This window comes from Periophthalmus magnuspinnatus, chromosome 4 (assembly GCF_009829125.3).
Source record: "Periophthalmus magnuspinnatus isolate fPerMag1 chromosome 4, fPerMag1.2.pri, whole genome shotgun sequence".
NCBI lineage: Eukaryota > Metazoa > Chordata > Actinopteri > Gobiiformes > Gobiidae > Periophthalmus > Periophthalmus magnuspinnatus.
Window position 1 is genome coordinate 27784772 of NC_047129.1, and position 24652 is coordinate 27809423.

The window sequence follows — 24652 nt, forward strand, 5'->3', positions numbered from 1 at the left end:
CATATTTCAGTGTCAAATATTAATGCTTCTTGAGTTGTTTGCTTTCTGTACAAAATTGTACTTTTTAAACATATATTGCAAGTATAACCACAAAAATCCCAAACCGTGAAGTGCCTGGAAGTTGGAAAAGCGCTATATAAAAATGTGATTGTTTACCATTAACTGAATAATCCTAACACCCCCAGTCCACACCTCATCTTTAGTCTCCTCAGTGTCCCATATTTCGACACTGCACATTTTTCAGCGTGTGGGAGTAGACTATTTCGACACCTCTTCCCTAAAGTCCTTCCCTAAATCACAGATGACTCAGATACAATATTAAACAGGACTGACAGTCAGGTGGTTAGAACAACGCTTGTGCACTTGGGCGCGAGGATTATCTGAATTCACTTTTACTGGATCCTGTTTGAGCTTGTTGTATGTAGCTTGTTATTTCAGTGTAGAGAAGACAGGGTTTTTTTTTACACTGAGAAGTGTTGTGTAATCACCAGTGTACGTGACCATAGAACAAGTCTGGGAAAGCTATCATTTGTTTAACATGCAAAGTTTGACCTCATCCTGCCCCATAGAAGTGTGTTTTGGTCAATGAGGTCTGGACATTGATTTGAATATTTCCAAGTAACTTAAGCTGCACACTTGGAAATAAAGAAATAGGTGCTCAGATTTGTTCCTTAAGCAGTATTAACTCCAAGGTCTTTATCAACATTACAGGCTAATAATCAGATGTGGGTAGCACTACTAAGATCCATTTACTCAGTGAATCACCTTTTAAAGAAACTGACTTCTTGGAGTTGTTTTCTGACACCATAGGCTACTTTTACTACTAGTAACATAGTTTAAAGTAAGAGTACATACTTGGTTCCCTCTGTGAGTAAGTCTACAAGCGACAAAAGCTTTATGTCAACAATATTAAATGATGTGAACATTTGTGTTTCTTGCGCCGCTCCTTCAGTTATGATACAGTTTTGTTTTTTTTTCTCACTTGTGTCTATTATTTAAAATGACCAGATTTTGTGGTTTATTTTATTTATCAACTTAACATTATCTCACAATTACTTGCACTTGAGTAGTTATTCTAATCCTAATTCTTTTTAACCATTACTATTTTTAAAGTACCGTTACTCTTACTTAAGTACATTTTTAGCTCCTCCACCCACTGCAAATAATATTTTAAAGAAACAGGCTGTATCAAATACATGTGTAGAAATGTACTGCGCATGCGCATGAGGCTGTGCGCAGAGCTTATAAACAGTAGAACAGCTCCCTCTGGTGACACTTAAAAGACAATGCAAGGCCTCTATGCGATTATAAATTTAAGTTTCCCCTCATCTTGCTACTGACAAATGTAGTTCAAAAAGTCCTGAGCTAAGGTAAGAGACATATGTTTTACTTTTTCACATGGCATACAGACATTCTTAACAATTACAGTTCATTTTGTACGAGAAAATACAAGGCTATGTGTATTTGCTTGGAGCTAGCTTAACAGTTTTTGTCAATTCAATTAGCCTGCACACTTCCGCTAATGCAGTTGAATCTGTGGTATGGACTGTGCAGTAACAGTTTAATAAATGTCTCTTTTTAAAACACAGACTTACTTTTTTCATTTTTACAGACCTTCTCCTGGGCCATAAGCTTCAAACCCCTGGCATGGAGATAAATGTATTCTGGTTCTTTATGTAATTTCATAGTGCTGCCTGTAGGGGGACCCGGAGAGCTTCTTGAAACGACTTGAGGTAACAGTAAGTAATGAATGAGTGAGTGAATGAATGAATGAATGTATGTATGTACATTGGGGCAAAAAGTATTTAGTCAGCCACCAATTGTGCAAGTTCTCCCACTTAAAAAAATGACAGAGGCCTGTAATTTTCATCACTCCAACTATGAGAGAGAGAATGGGGCGAAAGAATCCAGGAAATCCCATTGTAGGATTTTTAATGAATTAATTGGTACATTCCTCAGTTCTGGTGGGCAGTGCACCACTTGTCTCTGCTGAAATGTTTTTTTATATTTAAGATCTGACAGCCTCCCTCAGACTGTCAGATCCTCTCAGGCTTTAACACAATTTAAGACTAAACTCTGTGGCATTTGACACTAGCTAGACAGGATAGCTTGGTGTTTTAGTACTTTGCCTATGTATTGTATTACAGTATTTATATAGGCCTATCTGTTTTTGTTGTGAACCACTTTTTTAAATGTGTTATATACATACAAATTTAACTGAACTGAGTACATTTACCAGGCACGTTATCCTGCACAGTACACAAAACTGAATATTCTTTCCTACAGGCTAAAATGTGACAATTTGGATGTAGCTGTCAAAACGACCGCCGGGTGGTGCTAGAGAGCTTGATAATGAAAGTTTATTTTGCATTTTCATTTTTGACCGAATTATTGGGATATTTTGCTTCAGGAATGACAAAAAATAGCCTGTTATGAATCTGGGGGAGTATCCAGGTGTACTTTTAAGGCAAAAAGTGTTTATTATTGCCAGGTAGAATTTTGAGCCCCAGAAATAGGCTTTGACAATTTTGGGATAACCATTTAAATTGGTCTTATCTAATAATGAATTTGTGGGTTTACGTTTCCTAGGCTATTGAATTCCCTCTCTTATATAGATGAATCATGGCATCCGTCCGAGTTGGTCCAAATTCACAGCCAGACTCCGCTTTACTGCTGTGTTTTGTAAATGCAAGTTGTCAGTAAGGGGACACAGTAACGCTGAGTGATCGCTGAATGCATTTCAAAGAACGCCGTGAAGTAGTCCCTTTACCCCAAAACTCTGCGGTCCAATCAGCGCAGCGCATGAACACTGGGCTATACTTTACTCCTTGGAGGTTGAGAGGTGGTCTTTGTGTGACAGAGCAGCTGAACAAGGCGCCCTGACTCTGCACAAACCTGTTCATACCGGGAGAGGACTGAGAGCTGCGAGGATCTCACGACTTCTCCAAACGAGGGGTCATCCACGCACACAGCTCCCAAAGTACACATTTGCGTCGCGTTATTTAGCGTGTTCTCATGTTTCACCAACTTTTCAACTCCTTTTCCTCTTAAAGTTACTAAAAAACTAGGAGGAAAGTTGTTGGAGAGATGGGGACTGCGCTCGCTGGTTGGTGGCTGTGCGTAATGCTGTCAATGCCACTCATCTCCGGACAGGACGCAGAGACCGGAGCGGTGAAAGAAGACATCCCAGAAGGAGCATCCACGCTGGCCTTCGTGTTTGATGTGACCGGGTCCATGTATGACGACCTGGTTCAAGTAATCGAGGGCGCTTCAAAAATCCTGGAAACATCACTGAACAGACCCAAGCGACCTCTGTACAACTTTGCACTGGTGCCATTCCACGATCCAGGTAACAAACTTTTCAAAAACGCATTTATTGACTTCTTTTCTACAACTTTACCAAGCTTGACATGTTGATCCAACGTGCCTCCTTACTACAAAAGTACACATAAACGTGAGAAATGTGGTAGTTTGCTGACAGGCCGCCCTTTGAATGCTTAGCGCGCCTCGCACCTCCAGGAGCCGTGGAGAGAGGCGAGGTGGAGGGCTGCAGTTCCCCGCACAGATGTTCACCCAGGCGGTCACTATCATTAGCCTTCCGCCCTGGTTACTGAGAACAGTTCTGTGTCTTTGCAATGAAAAAAAACTTGTTGTGGATAATTATAATACTGTCCTTTTCTCTCTCATTGCGCACAGTCTGTTTGTATTGTAATATTTAAGAGGAACCCGTCGCTTAGTAGGTCACGGTGTCAGCGGAATTGGCAGCGCATGTCCTGTAAAGATACGCATGGGAAACAATATAAAAGGGTTATAGCTTCAGCCTATAGCCTCTAAAGAAAGTGTACATCCACTTATTTTGTTCTGGTTTGGTCCTAGTTTAGTCCAGGTTTAGCCTCAGCCCTAGTCCCAGTTTAGTCCTAATTTTAGTATCGTGAATGCTCCCTTGTTGACTGACTGTTATAGGCCTATTTTATTACCAGTACCCACCAATTATTTGCACGGTTCAGTATGTCCCTGTTTATTGAAAAAATATCTCAAAGGACATAGTTGGCAAGAAAGGCCAGAGAAGATTACCTTCCATAGTCAAGTAGAGAAGTAAAAACAATTCAGTATTAAAATATGTGTTCATCTAGTCCTTGTGTGGGCCCAGTTTGACTCCTAATGTTGAGTTGGTTTGGCCCTGTTTGAGTCCTGGTTTAGTCCCGGTCTAGTACATTTTTAGTCCCAGTTTGGTCCCAGTTTTGAAAGCCTATTCTATAATTTTTTGCTTATTGCTGGATTGGCTTAACATGCATTCCCACATGTTCTGGTTTTGTCCTGGTTAGAGCTCAGTATAGTCCTGATGTAGACTTGGTTTGGCCTGATACATTACAATAATAGTGCTTAAGTACCTCAAACTTTAATGTTTAACTGCCTATTTGGTTTTGCAAGTTTTTAAATCTCAATCTTCTAAATCTCAAAATTCAAAACTATGCATAGTTTTAGTGTTTGAACTTGTGGACATCTGCTCTGTGAGTTCAGACTGAAACCTGCTCTGAGCAGACCGTGTGCTCTGGGAGGTAAAGATGCCTTTTACAGATGCTTCTTCTCATCTTCTTGTATCCTGCGAGTTTTACATACTTCTCCAGTACAGTCTGACTCTTAAGCCAAAATAACTCTGCCTACAATAATAATTAGACTGGCCTATGAAATGTCCTTGTGTAAACTCGTGTAACAGATGAGGAGGGAGATTGATGCATGTTTTTGGACTCGGGGGGGAGGCTTTGTATTTGCTTGTCGCCAGCGAGTGACGTCCATTTGCTTTTTAAAATGTTTACGAGGATGTCAGAGTGTCCTCCCATAAGGCCCTAGGGATAGGCACAGCAGCAGAGGTGGAAGGAGAACAATTATTTAAAATACTGTAAAATAAAATACTCAATATGCTAGTTTAAGTAGGTAAAAGTTAAAGCAGTTACAAGGTTAATTCGGTGTTACTATGCAATTTTTACTATAACTACGACCACTACTGTACTACTACTTCTATACTACTGTCATTACCACAACTAGTGCTACTACTGCTACTACTACTACTTACGTCCTACCCTTATAATGTCTACCCACTTGACTATATCCAGAAATTCTTAAAAATGTCTTGATATGGATTCTTGCTTTAACTTTGTGCTTAGGGCAGCAATTGGGATATTGCTGGAATAGCTGTATTTTGATAATCATTATTGTCACTGTGTCTTGAGTATACAGTAGCAATCGACTGCTATGTTTTTTTTTCATGGCCAGAGTGTTGTGTCAACCGGTGGTCGATTAGCTCTGCCTATATTTTTGGCAGATATGTTGGGCCGATTTTGATTATTATATGTAATTTAAATTTACTACGAACTCCCCTCAAGCCCTTTTTTACCACAAACCTTTAAGAGAACTGTATTCATGTTTTGTGCAGCTATCTCTTTGTATTAAAATGTTAATATAAAGCTTTTTGTGTATTTTCTAGGCAAGAGATTGATCAAAATCAAATATTGGTCAGAGCTGGAGATTTAAGGCCGATAGCCAATACGTTAAAACGTCCCAGTATAGGCTATCTCTACTATATAAACTCTAAACCATAGGCCAGAAGACCTTTTTTAATCAAGAAAATGGCATGATTAAACCAAAATGTAAAAAATAACCCCAGACCCTTGATATTTGAACTCCTCAAGTGGAGTAGTTCAAGTATCTCGGGGTCTAGTCCGGTCAGTCTATGTTCCTACTCTCAGTTCAGTGAGCTTTGGGTAATGACCGAAAGAACAAGATCACAGATAAAAGTGGTCAAAATGAGTTTCCTCCACAGGGTGGCTAGACTCTCCCTTAGAGATAGAATGAGGAGCTCAATCACACAGGAGGAGCTCGGAGTAGAGCCGCTGCTCCTCCACGTCGAGAGGAGCCAGTTGAGGTGACTCGGGCATCTGTTCCGGCTGCCTCCTGTGCGCCTCCTTGGGGAAGTGTTCTGGGCATGTCCCACCTGAAGGAGGCCCCGGGAAAGACCCAGGACATGCTGAAGGGACTATGTCTTTCGGTTGGCCTGGGAACACCTTGGGGTCCCACCGGAGGAGCTGGAGGAAGTGTCTGGGGTGAGGGAAGTTTGGGAGTCCCTGCTTAGACTTGCACCCACGACCCCAAAAATGGATGGATAGATGGACTTATTGACTTGTCAACTACTAAAATAACTATTTCTTGCAACCCTATTACTAAATAATACTACTGTTACTATACAACTGCGATCATTACTACAACCCTTACATGTGTATCAACTGAAACATTTACAGAAATCATCAACTCAACTCAGTCAGAACTATGATGAAGTTTATATCTAGAACTACAAATGTATTTTTTATAAGATGTTAGCAACATATGTTTAACGATTTGAAACCAACAGTAGATTTGGCCCGGCAGAAGTGAATACTCTCCTCAAATGTTGTCATACCCTATGCCCTCTTTCCCCCTGCAGCAGAACACTGTCATGTTTTGATAAGTTTTTTATTTAGCACGTCGTGCATTCTTCCGTCCGAAACAGTGCGATAGCCCCAGTCTCCTCCTGTTTGTTTTGGCCTCCTTTCAATCAGTGCGTCCCATTTATTTACACTGCAATCTGAGTGGGTAAACAGCAAAGTGTGGGTTTGTGTGTAGACTGTGGAGAGAAAGTGTTGGGGTCAAGCCTGTGTGGGAAGATCAGTCAGGAAGCCCCCTTTACTGTCTCCCCTCCTTTCTCTCTCTCTCTCTCTTTCTCCCTCCCTCTATTTTTCTCTCCTTCCTCCCTCTCTCTCTCTCTCTCTCTCTCTCACTCCCCCTTCTCCTTCCCTTTCTCTCTCTCTGTTCCTTCCTCACTTTCCCTTTCTCTCACCCCCTCTCCCTCTCTCTCCCTACTCTCACCTTCCCTCTCTCCCCTCTACCTTCCTTCTTCTCATTCTCCCTCTCCTCTCTCCCCCCGCTTCTCTCTTCCATCTCCTTCTCTCATTCCCTCTATCCCTCACTCTCCCTTTTTCTTCTCCCTTCCTCTCCCTCCTTTCCCCTCTCCATAAGTCCTCTCCATCCCTCAATCCCTCAATCCCTCCCTATTTCCTCTCTCACTTCCCTTTCTCTCTCTCCCTCTCTCCCCACTGCCTCCCTTCTTCTCATTCTCACTCCTCTGTTTCTCCCTGCTCTTCTCTTTCACCTCCTTCTCTTATTCCCTCTCTCGCGCACTCTCCCTTCTTCTCCTCCTCCCTTCCCTTTCCTCCTTTCCCCTCCCCATAACTCTGCTGTCTCTCCCTCCCTCCATCCCTCCCCACTATCTCTCTCACTTCCCTTTCTTTCTCTTCCTCTCTCCTCTTTTTCTCCCTCCGTTCCACTCACTCTCCCTTCTCTCCTCCCCTCCTCTCTTCCCCCTCCTTCTCTCTTTGCCTCTCTCCCTCATTCTCCCTTCTTCTCCTCTTCTTTCCCCTCCCCATAACTTCTCTCTCTTTCTCCCTCCCTCACTCCCTACTGTTTCTCTCACTTCCCTTTCTCTTTCTCACTCTCTCCCCCATCTATCCCCCTCTCTCTTGCTCCATACCTCTCTCCATTACTCTCACTCCCTCACTCTCTCTCTTCCTCTCTCCCTTTCTCCCCCTCTCTCCCCCCCTCCCTCCTCAGAGCGACGTGCAGATACCCTTCACAAGTTGTTTTACTGGTCTGTTCAGGGTCCCAGTTAGAAAACACGCAAATAAAGCGCTGTCTCCTTGCTCATTAACATTTCAGACAATGGTTAGTTTTGAGCATAGAGGAATAGACCCACACCCTCAACCATCTGGGAGCATCTTTCTGGCACTTCATTATGTGATGTGGTTATATCTTTGGGTGGATAAAGTATATTTTACAACACCCCAAACTAGACATTGGGGCTGCCATTCAAGTTTTAATGTCCCTCAAAGGGCGTACTATGTAACCTTTCTGGTGGAGGGACTCCCAGCTTGTCTCCATGCAGATATGGTTATTGCTTTGTCTAAAATGGGTATGGCATTAAACCTACTACTAAACTACTACTTTTTTGAGTTTTAGCACCTGTAGTTAAAGGACCTATATTACATTATTTTCTCATGTTATAATGTTGTTTCCTCATCGCAAACAGAAAAGGTGAAGTGTAGCTGTTAACTTGAAAACTACCCCTTCATGACATCACAAGGTGGAACAGAGCATTTTGAGCTTTGGAGACGTAGAAAATAATAATAAAGGGTTACTCAAACATGTGTGAATGAAACAAAACACAACTACACAACTCCAGGTATGTTTTGCAGTAGGTAACAACATTATAGCATGGCCTAAACTCATAGGAGTCAATTTTGCATAATATAGGAGCTTTAAAGATGAACTTTGTATTTTCTCTGGTAGAGGGTCCGCTACCTGCTTGTTTCCACAGGGAGGGTATTGTTGTGCCTGAAACATTTTGTGCAGGATCTGTGGAGAGGCGACCCCGCTCACAATAAGAATGCAATATTTTTCCAATGTACTTTTGAGCAATAAAAACACCTATAATGAAATGAATGCAAGATAGACAAGTTTAATGCCACACTTTGGAATTCCAGGCAAAGCATCAACATCTCCATGGAGGCAAGCAGTAAAGTAGTATATAAATTATTTAAAAAAGTTACATAGTGGGTCTTTAAATTTCCAAAACATGTTGTGGTTATATGTTGAAGATGCTGTGTCCATACCAGCAGCAGTCAGGACGTCCTGGCTGGTCCTCGTAAAGAGCGCCCCCCGCTGGCAGAGGAGTGTTTGTGGGTGTGTTGTGTACATGTTACTGTGAGGGTTTAATAGGCTGAGGGTGAGATGGGTCAGAGCCCACAGCCCCCGGGCGCCTCCTGGTCTAACCTACAGTCAACTACGGTCACATTACAAGAGTCTAAGGACTGGAACTCCATGTTAGTCTGTGTGAGGATTTGGTAAAATATCTTAATATATATCTATAGCTTTAATCTGTTAATGTGCTTCTCAGTTATTGACCAATGACTGTTTCACGGTTTGATTGCCTTAATTTCTGTGGGTTAAACGTGCTGTACCTGATTTTTACTGTCTAAAAACACGAAAAACAGAGCTAGTTCATTTGAAACGTTTTGCAGTGGTCCAAAGTTATTCCTCACTTACCTTATGCATTCCGAGCATCCTAATTATTCACTGTGATGAGTTAAGTGCTTTTCACAACTCTCAGAGACCAGTGTGGAGTTTTTCTGTCACTGTAAAGCTAACAACAACTAACATGCTAACAGTGGATGTTCTGATTTTCTGAAACACTTTCTAAACAGCACACAGGAGACTTACTTTGACCTCAAGAGCTTCCTATGCAATATGTCTCTACTGGCACAAGACTACTTTTACTCAACTACATAGGAAATAACTACAGCACCTGCTGTTGTGATTTTGGGCTGAAATGAAATGTTACTTTTTCTTACAAGCTTTGTGATTAAATGTGTATGCTGTGTGTTTTTTTAATAGTGAGGTTAATAGAAAGTTTACATTTTTAAACTCTTTTAAGAGCATTAACATTATAGAGAAGATTGAAAACTGTTTTTAGGGACACTTTTGAAACACAAACTGTTATATGAGAATCAAGAACAAATTCAGGATTTTAGAAAACAGTAGTAGTACTTGAAGTAGTTGAGAGTTGTATAAAGAAGCCCAAAGACATGAATCCTCAAGACAACGTGATAATGTTGTCCAGTTTCTATTCAACTCTGCTCTGGCTATGCTTTCATTGTAAGGGGTATTATACCTCTGATGACATGGACCGAGCTGACAATGTGAACAGAACATAAATACAATTTCTCCATCACTGACACTCCACCAGAAAACTTACACAATGCAGCTTTAGACCAGTGCATTGATGCTAGCAGATGACATCATTGCCCCGTGGAGCTTCCCGAGCCTGATCAAAGACAATGATGTTAAACCAGCCTTTCTCACCCCAGCCGTTTACACACGCAATTTTCCCTGTGTCTTTCTTTCTTTGAGTTGTCTTAAGCACTCCACCCGCCGGAGATTACAAGGAGGCTGCGTTAAGGTAGACTCAAATAATGATGCTATTAGACAGGAATGCCAAAGCTAGAAAGGTGGAGGGGGGAATTAGAGGTGGAAGAATAACGTGTGGTAGACTACAATGTACTATCTGTGTGTTTAAAGTCCTAATGGACCCTCCCAAGAATATTAAAATGGCCTCTAATCTGGGGCATTGTACAAGCAACGCCTACAAGTGCCCCCAGGTGTACTCAATGGACAAATGGTGACTTCCACTTCAACTTTGTAATCTTTGCTTTGGGGGAGATCTCTGTCATCAACAAATACCTCTAGGACAATTCACAGTCGCTTTGCTCACAGAGATGGGTAGTAGAGAGTGTAGGGCTGAATGAATTGGGAAAAATATAGACTTGAATTGTTTCTGACAAGCATTGCGATTGTGATTAGATTGCGATTCATGTTTTAACAATAGAATTCTGTCCAAAGTTGATGCCTTCAGAAGAAAAAATAGCAAAAAGACTCGAATTTGAAATGACAAAATAAGAAAAAAATAAGACAGGATATTTTATTTATTTATATTTTAGTTTTGTGAGCTTTAACCCATGTTATAATGCTGTCAACCCTCAAAAACATACCTGGAGTTGTGTTTTGTTTCATTCACTCGTTTGATTAAACCTGGATTATTAGTCTGTCTACATCTCCAGAGCTCAAAATGCTCTGTTCCACCTTGTGATCTCATGAAACGGTAGTTTTCAAGAAGACAGCCACCTTTTACCTTTAGTTCAGTTGAGATTGTCAATTCCAGGGCTGAAATTATCCAAATGATTCTAGTGGAGGTGTACAGAGTTTAAAAACACAGTGAAGCACTTCCTGTATTACCACATGGCATCACAGAGAGAAGAACACAACCTAAATATGCAGGGTTTGTGTGTTAAATATGTGTGAATGAAACAAAACACAACTGCAGGTATGTTTTTGATGAGGAAACAACATTATAACATCAGACAGTAGTGTAATATAGGCCCTGTTCTAATTTTTGGGGAAACTACTACTCACGTAAGAGTAACTGTCAGGAGTCAACATCTGATTTATAGTTTGAAGTTAATGTAACTGGAAGGACAAAACATGAAATAACACTCAAAATATCCTCACATTTTCAAAGGATGGACACAAAATAAGAAAAAACTATAGCAAAAAACACAATCATTTCATATTGTCAACATAAAGCTTTTGTCACTTGTAGACTTACAATGGGAAGACTAACCAAAAATTTTAAAAGTATGAGTACAGTTACTTCATTACAAAATATTACGGAAGTAGGAGTAAAAGTATGCTACGTGAAAACTAGTACAATTTAATTTCAGAAGTTACTCATGTCAATGTAACTGAGTCCTACCCACCTCTGATTTTGTGTAGTAGCGTTAGGATTAGGTTAAAGGAAGGTAAAGCAGGAAGTTGACAGCCCATTTCATTCGCTGACCCTTTAAGGAAGGATTTGTCAAACTCTTGTCTGCAGCATTGTGCCTGAAGCTAAAGAGTTTTCCTGTAGGCTGTGGATATGTTGTCTAACTGATATAGGATGGATCATGAGGTCCTGTTGTGACCGTTGACCTGCTTTGACGTGACTGTCTGCCACCTCCCTTTCCCTCTGACCTCTGTGTCTAGACTCAGGTTGGACTGAGCGCTGCTGATAGAGATAAAAGCGTGTTTGTAGCTTCACTTGATGTTTCTTACTTTAGAAAAAAAATGGTACATATTACATTAGATAAGATGAAGTATGTGCTCATTTAGAATGTGAATTTGACGAAACAAGGAAAACTCTGTAGTTGTATTTAAAGAAGGTTTAATCAAATCCAATTTCTATATATCTTATACCAAGTCATTAATACTGGTCAAATCAGGAGCTCCAATGACATATTGTGAGACTGGAATTATCAGCTAACTATTTAAGCTTAAAGTTAAGGTTCAGTTAAATGTCAACCTCAGAAAATGTGTCCTCTGCATTTGATCCCTCTTTCAATGCCTGTGGTGTAAGCTGTCAAGAGAAGTGGATCCATCTTCAGATCTTGAGCTAATCTTGGTGAGGACTGCCTTAGCTGGAGGATTTGACCTATTGTGCATGTTTTGGGTTGATGGGGGAAACCGGAGTGCCCAGAGGAAACCCACCCATGGGGAGAAGCATGCAAACTGCAGGAGTCGAACCTGGAACCTTCTTGTTGTGAGGCATGAGTGCTGGTCATTTAGGCACCGTGTCTCCCTGTTTAGGTCCATCTCTGCGATAATATGGCACTTTTAATCTGCTCCAAACAACATGATTTTACTGTAACAGGATTGGCTGTAGACCTTTTGACCCAAGCAGACCAATGATGTTATGAAATGACCCTCTGCCAGAAAAGTTCCATAGTGCAGCTTTAAGTATATGTTTTGCCCTAAAAAGTAGATCACTGCTGGTATTTTTGCTCATTTTGTTACGTTCAAAAGTCACTGTACCGTAATGTGTTGACACTGACAGTGATGATGAATGAATGCTGACATGAATCCTCATTGAAGTTGCTTGTTAGAAGAATGTTTTAGTGCATGTCTGGTACTTGTTTTAGCAGCTCGCTCTCTCTGACATGTTTACTTGACCTATCCCTAACTCTTAACATGTGTCCACAACCACCACCACCACCGCCGCCGCCGCCGCCGCAGCAGCAGCAGCAGCAGCAGCAGCAGCAGCAGCAGCAACTCAAGTCAGTGCATCAGTATGAGAGAGGAGCACCGAAGGCTAGTCAGGTGATTCTGATCATCAGTGCTACTGCTGCTAAGGGCTTTAAATGCCCCCATAGTATATTGGTTGAAACAATACTACAATTTCAAACTTGATTTTTGAGTCTTGATACTAGATAGATACTAATTTTGATACCACAATTTTACACAAAATAATTGTACTCTCTTTAAAGTAACACTGAGGAGCACAGTGAATGATTCCATGGAAGTAGTAAGTTAAGACCATACTTCAGAACATTGTCCACAGAGATAAGTTTTATGAGGAGCAATAGAGGAGCAAAATTTCCATGGAGACAAGCAGGTGGAGGACTTCCTCAAGGCCAAATAAGAGTCAGGTTTGTGGAGATGCAAGCCATTCACAGTAAGGACATATGTTTTTCAGTGCAATAAGACTGTGTCACCATGTGGTCTTAAACTAGTTCTGATATAGCTCAAGACCATTTTATAACTAGCTAAAAAATGTCCCTTTTAGTCCTGTGTATGTGATTTTTTTGTGATTGTGATTCTTATATCGACTAGTATCTGGGAATTAATTTTTTCTGAACAACCCTAATTGGAAACAGGATTTGTTATACATTTCCAGTGTAATTTTTCAGTAATCGTTGACCTAATTTATGCCTCTACAACATTTGGCAACTAAAGCGAGACTTTAAGTGGGCTCTTTCCAGTCTCAGTGCCAGCTCAGGCAGCTGCAGACCCACACTGCCCAGTATTATGTTTATTACTACAGTCAGCAGGTTACAGCTTTATTACCTTAAATAACAGCCGCCTCAGCAATTTTACTCCCATACACTTTACAAGGGCTTTCCTCAACATTAAGGAGCTCTTTAGTTCTGTAGTTATTCACCAACTCTATAGTTTAAAAGTGCACTATGTAACCTTTCTGGAGAGTCTACCACCTGCTTGTCTCATGGAGATTTTGTTGCTTTGACTGGAATGTTCCACAATATGGTATTAAACTAATCTATCTTACATTTATTAACCTGCATATGTTTTTTTTAATTTTAAAAAACAACTGGGAGCTTGACAAATATGACCTGTAACATGGTCTTGTGGTGTCATGTGCTTCTTTCCATTGAGATAGATAAGGCTAATGCTAGAGTGTGGTATATTCTGGCAAAGCATTAACATCTCCATGGAGACAAGCAAGTAATGGGCCCTTCACCAGAAAAGTTATGTGGTGCACCTTCAGTGCCTGGACTTCAGGGAAATATTTGTAGTACACCCTAAAAATTGTGGGTTATTTTTGTTTTTACTCCTAACCCAGTTGCTGAGTTATTTTCACAGAGTTGTGTTGTTTTACTTTACCCAAATGCTGGGTCAACAGGAGGGGTCATAATTGGGTCATTTCAAATGACACGTAACGTAATTTTCTTGCCTTTCGTCTCAACTCAGCGGTCTGGGTCAATTCCTCTCAAACAACACGGCAAAATGAGTCAAATACAGACTCTTCAACTGTCCACAGCAGCCATTACCACCTGTTCTGATGCTGCAGAGAAATGACTGTTAAAGGTATTTATTCATGTTTTATTGCTTTATTTTTGTCACTTTATCTGAAACTTTCCACAATTGAAGCATTTTGTACCAGTTAATTTCACTAAAGAAACACTATTGACTGTGTCCACCAGCCATCAGAACTAGAACTGAAGTGGCTTGGATGAGCAGTGAAACATCTTCACTCCAACATTTTTGTCCAGTTAGCAGATTTGAACTTTTCTTTTGCTATGTAGCTCAGCACCATAAACGTCACTACTTTTGGATTTGAATGTTTCATAGATGAATCCATGACATTTGGGTTCGACATTTGACCACACTATTCTACCTGTAAACATGTTTCTCTCTGTTCCTACTGTGGAATCTACTGAAAACTAAAGCTCCAGATCAATATTTTTAATGTTAGGATGTTTGTTGTGACATGTTTTAAATGCAATTATTTATTTAAAATGCTTTTCTAAAATAAGTGTTTCTTAAATAGCACTGTGGTGGTCATTATAAATATTAACCCATTTATTGCGTGAATTTAACCTTGTAGAGTGGTTAAATATAACCCAGAATTGGTTAGAAAAAATTACCAAAAAAGTTGGCTTAAAATAATAACCCAAACTGCTGGGTCTAAATAACCCAGAGTTCTGTCAAATTGCTAAAAATATTTGGAAATCATGCATTCTTATTGTAAGCGGGGTGTAACCTGTAACTTGGCCTGGCATCACCTGCTTTTCTTCATGGAAATAGGTAAATTTAATGCCACAATATAAAACTTTCAAGTGAAATCCCTATGGAAACAAGCAGTTTGGGTTGATTGCATTGGGATGTTTCAAATCTGATATTATTAAGATAGTCTTAAACCAACTGAAACTCTATAGTGTGGTGCAGCTAATCCATCAATGATCAGCTTGGGTCTTTTTAATGGAGAGATCTACAGCGAAGGATCTGTCAGTAAAAGCATGTGGTTTGGAGCTGAGCTCAGACTTTGGAGGAAGAAATTTGAGACTTTTGTGTTAAATGGCAACTATTATTGTGAGTCTGTATTATTATTTATGCTCAGGAAATGAATGCTGACAGATGTTATTATTCATTATAATTTTGACTACATAAACTTTAATCGAAAAGTGGGATACAAGGGAAAAAATCTTGATACCTTTTTGTTGTATCGCCCAGTCCTAGACCACATGAGTAAAATATCCTGAAAAATGACCTGTTGGTTTGGTCTAAAGACTTTGACTCTTCATTTGTGAGACAAGAGGTCGTGCTCTTTCCCCTGGTTTGAACTCTATGTAGTCACAGACCCCTTCACGGCTCCTAGAGGAAGACCACCTAGCTGTGTCTCTCTACAACAACATACAACTGTGAAAATTTTATGTTCTGGTGCATTTGATGGGCTCATATCTTTCCTACAAGTACTGCCAAATGGACCACTGCATAACTTGGACCGCTGTCTTTGGCTTGTCATGATAAGAACCACTGGGACTTATCATTCAATATATGAGGAGAAAAGTAGCCAAAAATAGCTTGAGTTAATTCTACTTAAAGTTGGAATATGTAACTTTTCTGGTGTATGGCATGCCACCTTTATGCCTGGGATTAAATTTAGCATTCATAAAGGAAATAAGCATGTGGCGCAAGCAGGCCACACTCAGGTCTGTGGAGAGGCAACCCCGCTTGGATGTTTTTCTAGACAATTAAAACTACTGAAATTGATGCAATAACATCTCCATGGACAAGGAGGTGTTGGACCCTCCACCAGAAAAGTTCCATTTTGAGTTTTGAAGTTTTGAGGAAGATGTACTGAAAGATGTAGGAAAATGGACTTGGTGGATGTGAAACATCCTAAGAAAACATTTTTAAGGAATTACATGTAAGGCTTTTTCCTTATAAACTCCTTATAAACCAGTTTCCCTCTGAGTTTTTTATGCTTAAAGGTCCAACTTAGCCTGGTAGCATCATTTGCTTGTCTCTATGGCACATTTCAGATGAAGCTATAGCATCTCCATGGAGACAACCAAAAAGTTACATAGTGAACCTTTAAAGGTCTTATTGTAGTTGAGGAAGTTGGGTGATTTGATTTGTCTCCTGTCTCCAGTGGTGGAATGTAATGTATTGTAAAAGTACAAGTAGTAAAGTACTGCACTTAAGTATAGATATTTAAAATATGTACTTAAGTACATTTTAAAGTGGATACTACTACACTGGAGGGCAGGTATCTGTACTTTGTACTTTGCTACATTTATTTTTTTTCAAAAATACATACTCTTTCAGTAGATTTTTAAAAGAGTACTTTAATGCTTTCACTTACAGTAAGTCCTTTTTTCATGTGATACTTTTACTTCAGTATTTTTTGCCGTGGTATCTGTACTTTTACTTAAGTAACAAAATCGACTTCTTCCACTACTGCCTGTCTCTGTGGTGATGCATTGGGTGCCATAGAACATTTTTGTACCACTTCGGGAGGTCAGTGAAAGATATATTAGCCATGACCATATTTAGCATGTCACATTTTACTCTGGGAGACTGGTTTAGAGGATTTATGACTGCCCGACCCCAAGTCCTCCTGTATCTGTATAGATGCAGTTCAGTGATGTAATTTTAAGTATGCAAGCATGTAATCCCTTTCTTATGTGTGTGATATTCACAGTCTTGAATTAGTGATGCATTCTGGGAATCACAGGGTCCCTCACAAATGTATGGCACACTGAAGTTAACCAATTGTTCATCAAATCAAGATCAAATTGTTTCAAAATCATCGATCAGCTTGGGGCTTTGTAATCTGCAGGTTAGCATTCTCAAAGGAAATAAGTAGGTGACTCCACCAGGCACTGATTAAACTCGTCTTGTTCACGAAATGAATAATGAAAGCCGTATTAGTCCAATGAGGTTCATCTGGTGTTCTGATCATTTATTTTAATGGATTCTTTTTCCAGACCAAATGTTTGTTTTCATACCTGACAGTTTCGACTGCTCACTAGCGGCCTTCCTCAGAGTGGTTACATCGTGTTACTGTGATGTTCAATTCAGCTGACCGGATATGTCACAGTTTTTTAATCAGTTTGTCTGTAATGAGATTTAATTGTTTTGTGATAGCACTCAGCCCTACATTGCAAATTATATTACTGAAACAAATACAACCAGTACATAAACACTATGAGCAGTATGTTTGAAATCCACAAAACATATTTTCAAAACAGTAAATATGTCAGTTGTATTATATTACCAAGTTTCTTCTCTGCAAATATGCCACACATTTAAAGTCCTCCTCAACTTTGTACTGTCTCAGCCTTGCATTAGGGCAGTAGTCAACTAACGACATTCTTGGTGGACTAAAAACATATTCTGTCAACTAAAAAGGGGGCGAGGCAAAAGCTCTCAAAATTTGTATGTATCGCTGACCCAAACTGCACTCACAAGATGCAGAAAAAAGTAGCTGGAAGCAATTTGATTCATGGGTTTAATCTGCCTTTTTACATATAAATATAAAAAAATACCAAATATTCTGCTGTTGTCCCATTTAAATCCTTATAATCTAAATAAAATTATCAGCTGATTGAAACAAATTTTGATCGACAAGACACCATCCACCGATTAATCGAAGAAACGACTTAAGGCCCACAGCCCTAATATGTGTTACTCTATTATAGAGTGACAGCATTTTCAAAATTCAAAACTGAGATAAACTCGGGTTGGGATGATTAGTACTCACTTGTGTCGGTCATAATCTGAGGCATTTTGGTCAGGACATTTTTTCTTTCTTTTTTTTTTTTACTTTCTTTATTCTTTATTTGTCAGGGACCATGTACAATTTCATTAATCTTACAAAAGAAAATATGATTTCTACCAGATTTAGCTACTGCTGCTTTCCATCTGCAGTGAATACACATTAAAAATACACATTTCATTACAATTACACGATAAGGGTAACTAGCTAGCTAACTTTTGCCTTATGCACATTTTCAAGCACGTTTTTCTGTATTTTAGCTAGACAAATGACAATGTATTCCCCTCTATTACTGTTATCTTGGATCAGATTGGTCAAAAATGAGAACATCTGGGACATTTCTTGTATAAAACTGGGACAAATCAATGGTTTGGGATAAATCTGGGACAGAGGACACAGGGGTCAAAACTGTGACTACCTATGAAAAGTACGACAATATTTTTTGCATTACTGGGAAATTTTTGACAATTTTTTGACTATACAATAAGATTTAAGTTGTAAATAGTTGAATGAATAACTTCTATGACTCATTACAGATGCAGACTTAATACTAAAGTGTTTCATTCTGCTGTTTTTTTAAGCTCATATTTTTTGAATAATATTGTAGATTTAGAATATTTTTATGTGGTTTCTGCTCTTGGGTTATTTAAACTTCAAAATTTGTTATCGTGACAGGCCTAGTCCGGGGTAAATAGGGACGTCTGGTCACTCCACTGTATTATCCATATCTACAAACAGTGGTTGAAGTTTAAACAAGGACTTAAACAGTTTTATTCTGACTTGAGTAGTGCATTGTTCTCATGTGCAGTGACTGACTGAGCTCATGTTTCTAATCACGCTCTGGGCCCAAAAAGATGACGGCTGCTCACAAGATTTGTCTGTGAAGCTTCATTTCTTAACACAAAACAGAGAGTAACAAACGTGTGCTGTGTAATGGTTTCTGGCAGCTTGTTTTAAGACCAGAACCAAAGAGGAAACGTTTAAATTCATTCAGAAGTGCACGCTGATTGCTCACATCAGGTTTTGATCAAAGACGCCAGAGGAAGTTTGGAAATAGCCAACTGTGTACTGCCGTAAATAATGATTAAAACAATGTCCGTTGATGCTTTTTCAAGGCATTTTAATAGTGTAATTTATTTATATAGTGGGTTTCAATGCACTCAAAGGTTGGGACATTCAATTGCTGGGTTTCAGGTGACGTCATAACATTCCATAGGTCAATGTTCTTTAATACAGATGAGAGGCAGCTAAAATGAATATTGTTAAGATGCTGATTTTTTGTCGTCGTTGTAATACAGAGAGTTCTTGGGTCTATTCACTAATAGAAATAATCAGGACCAACATTGGTGAATTTACATTTTGGAAATTTCGTGGCAAAGTACAATGTTATCAGTTGGAAATACTGGCTCTTGCCCCCCATCTGGGAGTATGACATTATCCCATCCTAGAATCCGAAATCCACCAATATAACAATTTCAGTTTTAAGATTATTGTGAGAATAAGTATCACAAATTATTAACATTTTTTGCACTTTTATTCACATTGTCCAATAGATCACTTTTTGTAATATGTGATCAGCTTTATGAAATCTTACTTTCTGAATGACAAAGTAAATTTAATAAGATGTAAACAGCCAGACAGATGCTACAAAAATGAGCTTTAAGAAAAAATGCCGATCTTGACAGCAAATAAGTTCGATAGGGACTACAGAGCTGTTTTAAAGCCTCCCAGAGAATCGGTGCAGTGTTGACACAATTCAACCTACTTTATATCATATTTTAGCAGCAAAACTTATCAAATTCTCCACTGAAATTAATGGGATTCCTGCTCAACCAGAACTGCTACCACAAAGAAAGCACATTTTAGTTGGTTTATGGCAAAAAGGGGCGGAATAATGTCAATAACTCCATTCACACCGCTAAATATCCGGTCGTATTGTGTAAAAAAACTGCTAATCCTTTAATTTAGTCATTCATATTGAAAAAGTGAACATAATCCCACTATTAAAACACAAAGCAAACCTAAACCCTATTTTATCACCTTTCGTGGTCAAATTATAGATGTAATTCATGGCACATTTGGTAGTTATGTAGTTACCATGCCACTCGCTCACACTATATATTCACACTGCATTTTCATACCATACCATTGCTTTGTTCATTTGGTGCTAACATGTGACAATATTTACACAGGAATGAGAAGTGATTTGTCATTGGATCCAACAGTTCCCCCCCAAAACTAAATAGAGCATCAAAAGTATGTGGTAAAATCCCAAATCAATCTTTCTGCTTGTGTGAGTCCTTGATAATGTTTATGACAACAGTGATAATAGGACACAGATGGTAGAGTTTGAAGTCTTTCCTCATTTTGGTTCACCACAGAGACTTTTCAGATATGGTCTTAAGCACTGCAGCCGTTCAAAAGATTAAAATGTCATTCAGAAACCATATTAAACCACATTGCTGTTAAAATGCTTATTTATATAGCATGTCAGAATATATATGCATCAAATTTGAAGTACTGGTGATAATGAGGCGTTCATTAACAGGAGTGGGGACCAATACTAACTCTCTATACACTCTATATATGACACAGTATGGAACCTTTTAACCAAAATTATGTTTATTGCCCAGTAGCTCAGTGTGTTTGTCCTCTGATGGGAAGTTTGGCGGTTGGAATCCTTCTCTCGACATTGGTAGAGCAGTCAGATCCACTGACCCACAAGTTCACTGTGTGATTCCAGCTCTCACTGATGAATGCTGTCGTTGTGTGCTTGGACAAGACAATTAACCCAGTACCTTGGTGTATGAAAGTGAGTGGTTCCTTGATGTAAAGTGCTTTAAGTGCCTTGAAGGTGGAAAAGCGATCATTTCCTATTACATTGAACAACTTACACGCATCTTTACTGTGAGCGGGCTTGCATTTCCACAAACCTGATTGTTGGCCTGGAGGAGGGCCTCTTTTTGCTTGTTTCTATGGAGATGTTGTTCTTTTTATATAATCTTCCTCAGTATGACATAAAACATATATCTCCATGATGGTGTATATCATAATCAGTGTAGTGGTTTAACTAAGAAATAGGCTACTGTTGAAAAAATATATTATAATAATTTATTATTTAAATTTTGTTTTGTTGTAGTATAAATGTCCTGTTGCTTAAAATGACTTAAGATTGTTCAGTTTGATCCAGTCACTTCAAGTCTACAGTGTTGTTTTATGTGTCAGTTGTTGATGGCACTGTGCTGTCATCAGTGTCTGAGGAATTCTTAACCTCCGTCGGGGGACTGGGTTAAATTAGACAAATGCTCTGTGTTTATTTGTCATTGGCTCTGAAGGGCCATTGAGAGCTTCTAATAGAGCAGTGTGGTTTTGGTGTGTCGGCTTCAGCTCGGCTCTGAGTGAAGAAAAACAGAGAGAAACAGAGACTTAAAGGAGGTGTACTGACTGCAGTGATGAGATCTGCTGTTATAGGGCTGTCAGGGATGGACACATGTCAGTCAGGCCATGGCAGCTGGTGAAGTTACTCTGAGAACATAGGCAAAATAAAGGAGGGGTCAGGTGTAGAGATTTCAGATTGCAATTTTCAGATTTACACTCAAAAATGAAATTCTGACTGTAATATTTAAAATGTCCTATACACAATTTTACTGACGCTTGTGAGCATGTTATAATGCTGTTATCTCCTCAAAAACATACCTGAAGTTGTGTTTTGTTTCATTCATACATGTTTGAGTAACCCTTTATTATCAGTCTGTCTGCATCTCCAAAGCTCAAAATGCTCTGTTCCACCTTGTGATGTCATGTAGTGGTAGTTTTCACATTAACAGCTCCTTTTACCCTTTGTTCAGTACAGATTGGCAATTCAACAACTAAAATTATCCAAATGATCCTAGTGAAGGTTTATGGAGTTTAAAAACACAGTGGAGCACTTCCTGTATTACCACATGACATCACAAGGTGGAACAAAGTTTTTTTTTTTAAAGAAGAGCTCAGCCTACATATGCAGGGTTTGTGAGTTAAACATGTGTGAATGAAACAAAACACAGAACACAACTCCAGGTATGTTTTTGATGAGGAAACAACATTATAATATAGATCAGAAAATGATGTAATATGTGCCTTTTAAAGATCCACCAGGTAACATTTCTGGTGGGACTGTGATTCCCATGCTTTTGTATATTTGAGGAGGAAAACTTAGCTTTTGTTTGTTGGTTGCTGTTGGGACAAGATCGTGTGACACTAAACACTGAACATTACCAGTCACAGACATAAACAAACCACTGACCACAGAGTTTTATACTGAACACAAATGACTTTAGGGAGGCAAGAACTTGTCTCACAATGTTGCAATTTCCTGAAATCTTTTAGCAATGACTTCAAGTTTTATTTCACATCCAAATTGGCTTTGACAAAATAAAAAGGAACAATAAAAAAATCTTAAATCTTCAAAGCGATAACGGAATTTAGCGAGTTCCTGAAAACGTTTTGGTATGATTTTTATCCCTTTACATCAAGCACATGGAAGCATATGCTATTGATCTGGCCTGAAATGTTCTTAATATAGTATTAAGCTTATGTATTGCAATTGAAACAAGCAGGTGACACTAGGCCAAGTTACAGGTCATATCTGTGGAGAGGTGATGTTGCTCAAAGTAAGAATGTTTTGTTTTGCAAGCAATTTTTGAGTAATCGGTATTTGAATGAATGCAAGATAGATAATTGCTTACTGTGGAACATTCCAGGTAAAGTAATAATATCTCCATGTCGACGAGCAGGTGGCGCCCCCCTTTGGTACACCTATGAGAAGTTAAGTGTACTAGCAACTCTGTTATGATGTTATTTTTGATATAAAACATGCATTTGACAAAGGTTGCATATGGTAACAGTTGCAGTCATTCACTGCTCACTGCATTGGCTTGTGGAGCGCTGTTTTTAACCTTTCATAAACTACAGTAATTGTGAGATGGGAGCAAGACTGAAGAAAACCAGTTCTAGGTTTTGTGGTATTTATTCTAACTTCAGATTTTATCATACGCAGATCAGATTATCACAGGCTGTCAAATCAAATCATGTTGTGAGCAAAACCTTTGAGCTGTTTCACTCTCATTACAGCCAATAAAGTGAATGTTTTAGCAGCTCTGTTGAAATTCACAAGGCTGTAATTTGCCTGTGTGTGTTTGGGATTTCTTTGTGAGGTTTTTGTGTGTTCAGTAAATGGTGACTAATATCCAGCAAATGCATTTAAACTGTGCTTGTATGTGGGCAGTTTCCAGTTTCCAAATCCCATTAGGCTCTCAGTGAGGATGTTAAAAGTGAAAGAGACTTGCACTAATAATAATAATCATTCAGCGGAAAAAAAAAAAAATTCTCTGTGCATTTTTTATATATAGAGAAATGCGTCTGATCACCACTCCCTCCCATCACATGTCAAACTAGGCTCAAACACAACCGTGCAATCAAATTAGCTTATTTCAGTGACTCACGTCAAACAAACGAGCTCATTGGCCACCTATCATTTTGAACAAAATCAAATTTGTCTCACCTCAGATTAACAGAATGTAGTGCTTTGCTCATAATATTTTTTCAATTTTTCAATCCCCTATGATATTTTTTAATATTTCCTCCATATGCCATATTTATTTGGCTAATCCACCTGTCAATCAATCATGCCCATTCATGTATTCTGGATCTCAAGCTGCTGTAACTCTTTTGGTGGGACTCTCAGTCTGCTACCTGCTTGTTGTTCTTGCATTCCCTGGAATAGTGCGAATAGTACGTTCTCAGTCAGATTATAAGCATTTTTATTGCTAAACATTACCCTAAAAACTATGCTTTCTTACTATTATTTTTACCTGCAACTTGTATCTCACCAGCAGTTTTTATGTAGACTTTTTTTAAAAGATATTTTGTTGTTTTGGGGGGAAATTACGGTGCGTTTAATAGCCTCCATTCAAATAGCAATTTCAATTAGATTGTGAATAATCTTGCAGCCCTAATTCCCAGCAAATTACCTTAAAGCTGGGGTCTAAAGAGCTAAAACCGCTGTTGTATATAGACAGTTCCAGTCTGTTCCTTCCCATTAGACTCTTGTTTAGCATGTTAAACCCTCACGTGAGCCACAGATGACTCCACTTACTGCACTGCATCAGGGAGACCACAGTAAACGCACTGTTTGCTTCTCTGTAATTCACTTAAATCAACAACTCCCAGCTCTGGTGCATATGCAGAGCAGGTTCTTTCTATTGTTGCATTATGTGTTTGTGGAGGTCTTTTGCTTCCTTTCTGTTAGACCTAAGAGCATTCTTTCACTATGAGTTCATTGTTGTGCTTAGTGGTTCTGTATGTTTCCTGAATGTGAGATTGGAAGATTATTTACTCTCCCACAAAATGTACTTATTGCAAAGCTAACATTAAGTGACATTTACATATTGATGGATTGATTATTGAGTGATAAGTTGGTTGAGCTGTGTCTCTGTATACAGTGAAAAAGCCCATATTACGCTATTACAATGTTGTTTCCTCATTACAAACATGCAGTTGTGTGCAAACATGCATGTTTTGTTTCATTCATACACATTTAACTCACAAATCCTCCATATTTAAGACAAGTTCTCCCCTCAGACATGTTTGAGTAACCCTTTACAATTGTCGACAGACCAATTGTAAAGTGTTACT

The 24652-nt window shown here is 39.0% G+C and overlaps 1 protein-coding gene across 1 annotated transcript in view; it reads left to right on the plus strand.

Annotated features, from left to right (window-relative positions):
• The first annotated feature begins 3087 nt into the window (after window positions 1-3087).
• The window catches only part of hmcn1 (hemicentin 1), a 120080-nt gene continuing 98515 nt past the window's right edge, over window positions 3088-24652 (plus strand). Inside the window, exon 1 of the mRNA XM_033965339.2 lies at window positions 3088-3349. Coding sequence (XP_033821230.1) covers window positions 3088-3349 — 262 coding nt within the window. The remainder of the gene's footprint in view (window positions 3350-24652) is intronic.